The 11,784-nt window shown below is 49.3% G+C and overlaps 1 protein-coding gene across 2 annotated transcripts in view; it reads left to right on the top strand.

Moving 5' to 3' along the window:
- Positions 1-9,639: 9,639 nt before the first annotated feature.
- RSPO2 (R-spondin 2) overlaps positions 9,640-11,784 on the top strand; it is a 114,269-nt gene continuing 112,124 nt past the window's right edge. For both annotated transcript variants that reach the window (XM_069854550.1, XM_069854549.1), the window contains exon 1: positions 9,640-9,772. In XM_069854550.1, the coding sequence (XP_069710651.1) occupies positions 9,679-9,772 (94 nt within the window). In that variant the 5' untranslated portion in view covers positions 9,640-9,678. The remainder of the gene's footprint in view (positions 9,773-11,784) is intronic.

Raw genomic sequence — 11,784 nt, 5'->3', positions numbered from 1 at the left:
GTGCACAGAGAAAAGCCAAAGGGCAATGGTCACAGTTTGCAATTAGGAATATTCTCTCTGGATATATGGAAAAAATTTTCCTTGTGAGGGTGGACAGGCACTGGGAAAGGTCATCCAGAGAGCCTGTGGAATCTTCCATCTTGAACATTTTCAAAACTCAGCTGGACAAGGCCCACAACAGCCTGACCTAACTCTGAAGACCATTCTGCTTTGAGCAAGAGGTTAGACAGATGATCTTCCAAGGTCCCTTCCAAGCTCAGTTACTCTATGATTTTGTGTGGGCGGGTTTGTATGTGTATGTGTGATAAAGCAGTGATTGCGTAAAGCTTAGGGCAGAAGATGTAAAATCTATATAATAGTATGCAAAAAAACACTGTTTAAAAACCAGTTCACATTTCATCTTTGCATTCCACAAGTCCTTGTGAAGCCATTTTTCTGAGGCTATATTAGAGCAAATTTAAACTCATATACACATGTTGCAGACCTCTGCTCTATAGTTAGAGTGCAATGAAAATTGTGAAACAGAAAGCCTGAACTGGCCTGATATACATTAATTTTCTGATCTATATGCTGGCAAACTGAAATCACCATTTTCCAAAAGAAGTGGATTATCTGCAGCTGCCAGGCTGGAATTTGAACTGCCACCTTCAGAATGCAAAATCTAGATAGGAGTGCACTGGCTCTTGCACACGCCAAGGGAAATATGATATCCATAGCTGGCAGGCAGGAACTGGTTGTCTTGTGCCAGTCCAAACTGAGAGAGGAGGCTGCACACCATTTAAAACGTACTTAACATTTCTTCTTAATTTTTCTGGTTTGTTTTTTTCTTTTTCTTTTACAGAAAGAATTGGAAATTAAACTCAACACAGCTACAATAGTTGTTTTAGAGATGCTACCCCTTCTTTCAATTTGCTTCCCTGACCCCTTACTGAAATCATACAGCTTTGATGAATTTCTTCTTCTTCAGGCAAAATGCCCATTGAATACTCCTGGAATTGTTGCGTGAGCAAAGTCATAGAATCATAGAATCACCAGGTTGGAAGAGACCCACTGGATCATCGAGTCCAACCATTCCTATCAAACACTAAACCATGCCCCTTAGCACCTCGTCCACCTGTGCCTTAAACACCTCCAGGGAAGGTGACTCAACCACCTCCCTGGGCAGCCTCTGCCAGTGCCCAATGACCCTTTCTGTGAAGAATTTTTTCCTAATGTCCAGCCTAAACCTCCCCTGGTGGATCTTGAGGCCATTCCCTCTTGTCCTGTCCCCCGTCACCTGGGAGAGGAGGCCAGCACCCTCCTCTCTACAGCCTCCTTTCAGGTAGTTGTAGAGAGCAATGAGGTCTCCCCTCAGCCTCCTCTTCTCCAGGCTAAACAACCCCAGCTCTCTCAGCCGCTCCTCATAAGGCCTGTTCTCCAGCCCCTTCACCAGCTTTGTTGCTCTTCTCTGGACTCGATACAGAGCCTCAACATCCTTCTTGTGGTGAGGGGCCCAGAACTGAACACAGGATTCGAGGAGCGGTCTCACCAGTGCCGAGTACAGAGGGAGAATAACCTCCCTGGACCTGCTGGTCACGCCGTTTCTGATACAAGCCAAGATGCCATTGGCCTTCTTGGCCACCTGGGCACACTGCTGGCTCATGTTCAGTCGCTGTCAACCAACACTCCCAGGTCCCTCTCCTCCAGGCAGCTTTCTAGACAGACTTCTCCTAGTCTGTAGCACTGCATAGGGTTGTTGTGCCCCAAGTGCAGGACCCGGCATTTGGCCTTGATAAACCTCATGCCATTGGACTCTGCCCAGTGCTCCAGCCTGTTCAGATCCCTTTGCAGAGCCTCCCTACCCTCCAGCAGATCCACACTTCCACTCAGCTTAGTGTCGTCCGCAAACTTGCTAAGGGTGCACTCGATGCCTTCATCCAGGTCATTGATAAAGACATTGAACAGGGCTGGACCCAGCACCGAGCCCTGGGGAACCCCACTTGTCACTGGCCTCCAGCTGGATTTCACACCATTTCCCACCACTCTCTGGGCCCGGCCATCCAACCAGTTTTCCACCCAGCAGAATGTGCGCCTGTCCAGGCCAGAGGCTGACAGTTTCTCAAGCAGAATGCTGTGAGAAACTGTGTCAAAGGCTTTACTGAAGTCCAGGAAGACCACATCCACTGCCTTTCCCTCATCCAGCAGCCGAGTCACTTTGTCATAGAAGGCGATCAGGTTAGTTTGGCAAGACCTGCCTTTTGTGAACCCGTGTTGACTGGGCCTGATCACCCGGTTCCCTTGCATGTGCTTCATGATAGCACTCAAGAGCACCTGTTCCATGACTTTCCCTGGCACTGAGGTCAATCTGACAGACCTGTATTTCCCTAGATCCTCCCTGCGACCCTTCTTGTAGATGGGCACAACATCAGCCAGCCTCCAGTCCAGTGGGACTTCCCCAGTCTTCCAGGACTGTTGGAAGATGATGGAAAGGGGTTTGGCCATCACACCCGCCAGCTCCTTCAATACCCTTGGATGAATCCCGTCCGGCCCCATAGACTTGTGGGTGTCTAGTTGGGCTAGCAAGGCTCTGACCACCTCCTCTTGGATCATGGGAGCCTCATTTTGCTCCTCTAGCTCCTGGGTTTGTACACAGACAGAACGACTTTCTTTACAATTGAAGACTGAGGCAAAGAAGGCATTAAGTATCTCAGCCTTTTCCTCATCCCCTGTCACCGTTGTTCCTCTGCGTCCAATAAGGACTGTATGGTCTCCCTAGTCCTCATTTTATTATTTATACATTTATAGAAGAATTTTTTGTTATCTTTCACAGACTTTGCCAATCTGATTTCTAGTTGAGCCTTAGCCCTTCTGATTTTTTCTCTACACAATCTCACTTCCCTCCTGTAGTCCACCCAAGAGGCCTGTCCCCTCTTCCAGAGCCCATAAACATTTCTCTTCTTCTTGATATCACTCAAGATCTCTCTGTTCAACCAAGCTGGTTTTCTCCCCTGACGGCTTTTTTTTCCGGAACATGAGGATGGCTTTCTCTTGAGCTGCTAGGATTTCCTTTTTGAAGAGCTCCCAGCCCTCATGGGCTCCCTTGCCCTTAAGTACTATCTCCCATGAGACTTTGCCAACCAGCCTTCTGAAGAGATCAAAGTCTGCCCTCTGGAAATTTAATGCTACTGTCCTACTAACCACCCTCTTCACTTCACCTAGAACAGAAAACCCTATCATCTCATGATCGCTTTGTCCTAGGCGTCCACCTACTGCCACGTCCCCCACAAGGCCTTCTCTGTTCACAAACAGCAGGTCCAGGAGGGCACCTTCCCTTGTAGGTTCATTCACCAGCTGTGCAAGGAAGTTGTCTTCCACGCACTCCAGGAACCTCCTAGACTGCTTCCTTTCTGCTCTATTGTACTTCCAGCAGATATCAGGAAGATTGAAGTCTCCCACAAGAACGAGAGGCAAAAAGTCTTCACAAACAGGTCAAAAACTGAGAAATTTGATTGTGTTTTGGAGAGAGAGAGGAGAGTCAGAAGGAAGAGAATCTTTGATCTCCTTCTCAGTATGGAGAATTTAGTTGATTTTGCTTGTAATCATGGTCTCTTAATATCTACAATTGTCCTCCATAAGACAGGTTGCTGAGACAACAATTTTTTTTTTTTAAATTAGCCTAGGATTACCACAGACAATATTGAACATTGAAAACTCTGTAGCCCAACAGAACTATCTATAGAACTATAACTTTGGGATAGTTTTGCTTCACTGGCTTTGAAAATAATTTTTAAAGAACATTGTGGCTTAAAATTATAAATAGACTTATTTCTTCAACTATTTTACTGCTTCAAACCAGAGACAATTTTATGAGAGTTTTCTTGTGCACTGTGGATGTTGCAGAGATACCAAGTGGCCAGACAGGGTTTGAAGGGAAGCTACATGGATGTATAGAATGTGCATGTCGCAGTATTCTCACCCTGTGTTGGGAGCTCATGGTTTCTATATGGTTGCCAAATCATCCAAGTTGGCAGGGACTTTAGGAGGCCCCTAGTGCACGCTTCTGCTAAAAGAAGGATCAGCAGAGTTCAAGCCCAGTTGCTCAATGCCTTGTCCAAGGAAGGTGAGTCCACAGCTTCTCTGGGCAAACCTCTTCCAGTGCTTATTCATCCTTACAGGGAAAACTATTTCCTTTATACCCAGTGTGAACCTCTCCTGTTTCAGTACATGACCTCTGTAAGGATCCTAGCTCCACTTGCTCAGTAACCTCCTTGTGGGTATAGGAATGATCCATGAGGTCTCCCCAAAACTGCCTCTACAGGACAAACAAACCCAGCTTCCTCAGTCTCTCCTCGCAACGGCTATGTTCCACCTCTTAAACACCTTGGTGGTCCTCCAGTGGTTGTGCTCTGGTTTTGGGAGGCCCCAAACAGGGCATAAAATTCAATTATTGTGATTTATTGTTTTAGACCATGTTTTGAAGAATTAATGGATAAAGTATAATTTAAGAATTTAAAGGAGGTAAAGAATGACTCAGAAATAAAGACTTGAAAGCTGGGTTGTGTATAAATTTATTTATGAAGTTTGGGTATTAATCTCATCAGGATCACTCATTTATTTCACCGAAAATAAAGATGCATCTCCTCTACTTCAGTGTAAGGCTATGTAGACTTAACATATTATTGCTGAGGCTCTGATCTTAGGAAAGAGCATGACTTCTGTGTACAGGATATGAATCACCCAGCTATAGGAACATGGAGAATTTTCTTTAAGAAAGAACTTTGGTATTGTTCATTTTAAGATCTCTCTCTACTATATGATGAAGTTAGAATACTTACAGATCACATCCTACAGAGCCCAATAAAGAACGGGGAGATTCAACTACTTTATATTGCAAAAGCATCAACATGTTGGCTTTAATACAACTGAAGTGTAGAAACGCAGATATTTTGCAGTCAGTGAAACCTCTGTGGAGCACAACTCATAAAACTGAATTTTCAGTGAACAGTTTTATAAAATAATATTATTTCAGGACAGTGTACAATGAATCATCTCAGCAAAAGTGCATTAATTTGGCTGCTGAGACCTTTGAATAACTTAGTCAAAATACACCCCTTCCTAGCTATTCCCACAGCAAAAGCTGTTGCCCAGACTGTCATCATCTAGTATATCAATCATTGCCACATCATCTTCTTGGGCTTTGACTAATGCATTATTTCTATGACCACATTCATTGAACATACAATTGCTTAGATAATTTTCCCAGTTCCTCGTTCTTGACAAAGCCCCCTGTTTCTGTTGGACTTCAGACACAAAGGTCTACCACATCCTACAGAACCCATCCCAGCACTTTTTCTTCCCCTGCTCTTTAACCTCTCAAGCCTCCTGACTCTTTTGCCTCCGACTATAAACACATTCTGTCCTCTGCAGACTCTGGTTTGGCTTCTGGTCCACTGACACCAGTCTTCCTAAACTCTTCAATGACTTTTTCTTAATAATTTCTCAGCTACGTTCATCCTTCTGGATTTATCAGCCATCATACACAGCTATCTATGAGCTTGAATTGCCATGCTCCACTAGCTCTGTGGTTCTTGTTCTCCTCTGCCTTTGTTTCCTGTTACCGTTCCTTCAGAAGCTCACCCAAAGGGGATGCTCTGGGGATCCTCATCTACCTTCCAGCTGCCTGACAGGGGCTGACTAGTCTCTTCACTATATCTCTTCTTTTGTCCTTCTACCCCCTGTCTCTGGGTATTCTTCTCTGAAAACATGAATTCAGATATTATTTCTGTAATGGCAACTATTCATCACCTGAAACTTACTTGGAGATTTGGCAACCAGACTATATCTATTAAGAAGATTCTTTCCATGCCGCCTATTTAAAAACATGAATTTTCCATCCATCATAGTGTCAAAACTGTCATCCAGATTCTTCTTGCCAAATATCTGGCTTTTTGCAATGTTATATTGTGTGAATTTAAATCAAATTGGGTCTGCTGTCTACCTAGTATCGTGCTCTTGGCCGTTAACTTCAATTGTAATGCCCTTTTTCTTGCATACTTCCACTTATTCTTCCTCATGATAGGAAGTATAAGGTTCTTGACTTCTCTTTGAAAGCATTTCTTGCCTATCATACCTCATGCAATATTGAGAGTTTATTTCCAGTTGCTATTTGATCCAGGATGCAGGTCTCCACCACTCAAATTCAGGAACTTTCATACAAGTGATTTTATACTGTCTCCTTAACAGCCCATAATGCTTAGATAGAGCTCTTGATAAACACTTTAAAAAAAAAGATATGCCTTTAAGGTCACCATAGCTGTGTTTCCTACTAAAGTCCTGAAAATGCCACACCAGCTCTGCTGCCTGCCTGTTACAGACCAACAGTGTCTCACTGTCTCCAGAAGTTCCCCATTGGAGTTCTCTTGAAATAAATCACATCAAGCAACCCCAAGGAAGTAGATTTGTCCTGTACTTATGTGGCATGATGGGATGCTAGCCCAGGGCTAGTGCTGCCAGGTATTACCAGAGCTGCCTGCAGGTGGTTTAGCCTGCCTAGCTCAGTCTGGGTGTTGAAGTCCCAGCCAGCTCCTGGACCACTGACTGCAGGCTTCTTCCACAGAATTGGCTCCCACATGGGCTACAGCTTCCCCCATTACAGGAAAAACAGTGCTGAGGCTTACTCCTGCTCTCAAAGGCTAGGAATTTCACTTGGAGGTACTTCACGTTTATTTTCCAGGTCTGGGAGATCTTCAAAGGAGGCCAGGCTGGAGAAGGGTGACAGGCCATTCTCCCTTAAGAAGTGAGGAAACGTGTGAGACCTGTTTCCCCTGAAACCCAGTACTACACATTGAGAGACCTCAGTTATCTTCAGTGTCAGCAGGGCACCTTTCTGAAAAGTCCATTTGGGCTTTTATATATCTCAGGCACATCCAGAATTTGAGGATATCGGGAAGGTCCTGATATCACTCTTTACACAAAGGACTCCATGGCTCGCCCCCAGGTAATTGCTGTAAACTCAAAAGTCCCATGACTATGGGTTTGTAGACCTGAAAACAGACAAGGAGATCAGTTCCTGGAGTCCCCTCGAAGGTGTTGATAACACCTCTCTTTCATATCCCCTTCCTCTAGCAGACTGATCTCTCTGTCCCTTGGACTGCAGCTTGGAAGGATCTATGGGGTGGTGGTAGAGTTTTATTTCTGCATCAAAAAATTGTAACCATGTACTCTAAAGATAATGTTAGTACAAAAAGTCTCAGTCTCAGCTGTCTGTGGCACACAATCTGTCACATGGAGTTAGGGTGGATATGGGGGCTACATGCCTTGGAGAACTCCTTTTGCCAGTAAACATCCTCTGCTAAAATAAATCATGGCTTCTGTAGCAACAAGTTTATATACACACATACGCGCGTGCTCAAACACACACACATATATACACATAATTTGGAAAGTTTTCTGCATAAGTAGACCTGGGAAAATAAAACCCACTAAACACAGACCCGTGCCTTATTTTTTGCAGCCTTTTCCATAGCATCAACTCCAAATCCACTTGGAGACCCCTAACACTGAGCTAAAATGGCCTTGACTGACTTAGTTCTTTGGTCTGTGTTAATTAGTTGACATGTCACATCTCTATAATTCTTAGATTACGACAATACTGAAAGGTGCCGGTGCTCTGTGTAGCGCAGGGGGACCTCGTAAACTGCAACCCTATAATGACTGATATAATAAATAAAGATTTGACATCAAAAGAGATTATATACTGTAATGTGACTTCAAAAAATCTTTATATTTCATACTAGCAGTTAAATTATTATAGCATCACTACTGTAAGTGTAAAGAATGGCAGCCCAGAGGTTACAGTACTGTCCGAGAACTTGGGAAACTCTGGACCAAGTTTTCACCCTGTTGCATCCTTCCCTTTTGATTTTAGGGAAGTTATTTAGCCTCTTTGTAACTCAGTCTTCCAACTGGAAACTGAGGATGCTGATGCTTCTCTGTTTCAGAGGAACAGTACACTGATAAATACAGTCAAAAATTCTGAGGTCTCAGGGTGGCGTGGTAAACACCGTACAGTCAGGCTTGATTATCTGTGGACAGATTGTCTGGGCCATAGTTGAGAAGCCAGCTTGGGTCTAACAGGATTGATCAGCTCAGGCACGGTGCCACGTGAATGCAGTTGTGCTCTTTGCAGAGCCAGCTCTTCTCTGGAAGGAGCACATCTGGTTTTGTGAGAACCTAGCTGGCTCCATCCCGAGGCAGCTCAGGTATTTCAGCACCACATCCCCACGACCAGAAGTGTTCGGGTGGTGGAAAGGAGAAGGAACACCCAGCGCAGAGCGAGCCTGGATCCAGCCGTGTTTATGAGACCTGGCTTTGTGCCACCTGTGCCAGACCCCACGCTACCTCCCGAGCTCTTGCACCTGCCCCACAGCGCCCCAGGTCCCATGGGGCTCATTACGTCAGGCACAGCAGGTCCAGCGCTGCCACCGAGGAGCCAAGGTCTGTCGATACAGGCTGTGAGGGAGAAGCAGAGAAATCCGATGGCTCTGTGAGATCAGCGTGTGACGCCCCGAGGAACTGACAGTTCCTCCCGCTTCAGAGGTAAATTCCCCTGGAACATCTCGCGTGCCCCCTTGTTCCATCCTCTTATCTGCACTAGCAGGGTTCCCGTGTTATCAGCTCCACGATACCTTTGCCAAGTAGAGATGAAGCTAGAAACAAGTAAAAATCACGTACTAACGTTATGCTTCAGTGCTTCAAGAGCTGTCTTCCCAAGACAATGAAAGCGATGCTTCAAAGAGGAGGTTTGGAAATGTGCGGGATCGGGTTTTAGGAAGCCAGAAGAAGAAAAGGAAGGGAAAATAAACGGTCCAAGGTCTTAAACCTAGGAATGAAAGGAAAGGAGTTAATTGCCAAACGCCGCGGGAAGAAAGGGAAAAAGGAAAAGGGAAAAAAGAAAGGCAATCAGCACAAAGTTTCCCAAGGCTGTGAGCAGCGCAGGGGAAGGACGAGGAGGCTCGGCGGGGAGAGAGTGCAGCCTGCCGAGGAGAAACCTCAGGCGAGAGCCTCGGCGTCTCCCGGGGCGGGGGTCGCGGGGCGGGCGGCGCTAGGGCCCCGCGGCGGGGGGGGTGTGGGGTGGGAGGGGGCGGGCGGCGCTAGGGCCGCGCGGGGCGGAGGGGGGGCAGGCGGCGCCCCCCGCCCCGCGCGGGGACCGCCCGCACGCGCCCCGCGGCGCGGAGCCGCTCCTCGCGCCCGGCTGGGGCGGGGGGGGGGGCCCTGAGGTGGGGGGCGGGGGGGGGGGGGGGGGCGGTGGCTCCGCGACCCGCGCGGCCGGGGGCGGGGAGCGCCGCGATAAATAGCGGGGTCGGCCGGCTGACAGCCCGCACCCGGGCGCTCCGGGGCCGCGGCTGCCCGCGCCGCTCCCCTCGCCGCTGCCCGGCTGCTTGTTTGTGGTTTTTTTTTTTTGTGTTTTGTTTTCTTTTCTTCTCTTTTTGTTTCTCGGGGGCAGCCGGAGAAGGGGGAGGACCGGGAAAGCGGGCAGCCGGGCTTTCCCCTTCTCTCTCTCTCTCGCCCCGCGGCGCACGGGAGATGCTGGAAGCGGCGGGCAGCTCGCGGCGCCCGAGCCGGGGAGCGGGAGGCGCCTGAGCCCGGCGGGTCCCCGCGGCTGCCGCCGTCCCGCCCGGGGCCGCGGGAGGCCGCAGGATGCGGTTTCGCCTCTTCTCCTTTGCCTTGGTCATCCTGAACTTCATGGATTGCGGCCACTGCCAGAGCGGCCGCTGGAGACGCGGCAAGAGAGGTGCGCGGCGCGGGGGCGAGCGGGGCAGGTGGCGCGGGGAGGGGGCGGCGCGGGGGGGGGGGCAGAAGCGGGCGGCCCCGCTCGCTGCCGCGGGCCGGTGGCTGCGGCTCCGCCCGGGACCCCGCGGACCCGCCCGGGAAGGCGGCGGCGCCCCGGAGCCCGCGGCGCTGCCCGGAGCCCCCGGGGGAGCGGGGGGAGATGGGGAGCGGGGGGAGCGGCGCCCCCGGCCCCGGCCGCCTGCCCGGAGGCAGCTGTCGGGCGAGCGGCGTGCGGGAGCGCGAGCCGAGAGACGGGCCGGTGCGGCTCCCGTGTGGGCGCCGAGCGAAATGCAGCTGCTGCCCGCGGCCGCGGCTTGCTTCGCTTTTTCCCTTTTTAATTTTTTTTCTCGCTCTTTTTACCTCCCTTCGCTCTTCTTTTCCTTCTCTCTCTATTCCCCCTCTTCTCTCTCTTTTTCCCCTTCTCTCTCTTTTTCCCCTTCTCTCTCTTTTTTCCCCTTCTCTCTCTCTTTTCCCCTTCTCTTTTTCCCTTCTCTCTCTTTCCCCCTTCTCTCTCTTTTCCCCCTTCTCTCTCTTTTTCCCCCTTCTCTCTCTTTTCCCCCTTCTCTCTCTTTTTTCCCCTTCTCTCCCTTTTTCCCTTCTCTCCCTTTTTTCCCCTTCTCTCCCTTTTTCCCCTTCTCTCTCTTTTTCCCCTTCTCTCTCTTTTTTCCCCTTCTCTCTCTTTTTTCCCCTTCTCTCTCTTTTTCCCCCTTCTCTCTCTTTTTCCCCCTTCTCTCTCTTTTTTCCCCCTTCTCTCTCTTTTTTCCCCCTTCTCTCTCTTTTTCCCCCTTCTCTCTCTTTTTCCCCCTTCTCTCTCTTTTTCCCCCTTCTCTCTCTTTTTCCCCCTTCTCTCTCTTTTTCCCCCTTCTCTCTCTTTTTCCCCCTTCTCTCTCTTTTTCCCCCTTCTCTCTCTTTTTTCCCCTTCTCTCTCTTTTTCCCCCTTCTCTCTCTTTTTCCCCCTTCTCTCTCTTTTTTCCCCTTCTCTCTCTTTTTTCCCCTTCTCTCTCTTTTTCCCCCTTCTCTCTCTTTTTCCCCCTTCTCTCTCTTTTTCCCCCTTCTCTCTCTTTTTCCCCCTTCTCTCTCTTTTTCCCCCTTCTCTCTCTTTTTCCCCCTTCTCTCTCTTTTTCCCCCTTCTCTCTCCCTTTTCCCCCTTCTCTCTCCCTTTTCCCCCTTCTCTCTCCCTTTTCCCCCCTTCTCTCTCCCTTTTCCCCCCTTCTCTCTCCCTTTTCCCCCTTCTCTCTCCCTTTTCCCCCCTTCTCTCTCCCTTTTCCCCCCTTCTCTCTCCCTTTTCCCCCCTTCTCTCTCCCTTTTCCCCCCTTCTCTCTCCCTTTTCCCCCCTTCTCTCTCCCTTTTCCCCCCTTCTCTCTCCCTTTTCCCCCCTTCTCTCTCCCTTTTCCCCCCTTCTCTCTCCCTTTTCCCCCCTTCTCTCTCCCTTTTCCCCCCTTCTCTCTCCCTTTTCCCCCCTTCTCTCTCCCTTTTCCCCCCTTCTCTCTCCCTTTTCCCCCCTTCTCTCTCCCTTTTCCCCCCTTCTCTCTCCCTTTTCCCCCCCTTCTCTCTCCCTTTTCCCCCCTTCTCTCTCCCTTTTCCCCCCTTCTCTCTCCCTTTTCCCCCCTTCTCTCTCCCTTTTCCCCCCTTCTCTCTCCCTTTTCCCCCCTTCTCTCTCCCTTTTCCCCCCTTCTCTCTCCCTTTTCCCCCCTTCTCTCTCTCTTCCCCCCTTCTCTCTCTCTTTCCCCCCTTCTCTCTCTCTTTCCCCCCTTCTCTCTCTCTTTCCCCCCTTCTCTCTCTCTTTTGCCCCCTTCTCTCTCTCTTTTGCCCCCTTCTCTCTCTGTCCCCCCCTTTTCCTCCCCCTTTTCCTCCCCCTTTTCCTCCCCCTTTTCCTCCCCCTTTTCCTCCCCCTTTTCCTCCCCCTTTTCCTCCCCCTTTTCCTCCCCCTTTTCCTCCCCCTTTTCCTCCCCCTTTTCCTCCCCCTTTTCCTCC

Source organism: Phaenicophaeus curvirostris, chromosome 3 (genome assembly GCF_032191515.1).
Source record: "Phaenicophaeus curvirostris isolate KB17595 chromosome 3, BPBGC_Pcur_1.0, whole genome shotgun sequence".
NCBI lineage: Eukaryota > Metazoa > Chordata > Aves > Cuculiformes > Cuculidae > Phaenicophaeus > Phaenicophaeus curvirostris.
This window is presented reverse-complemented; position numbering and strand designations above follow the sequence as displayed.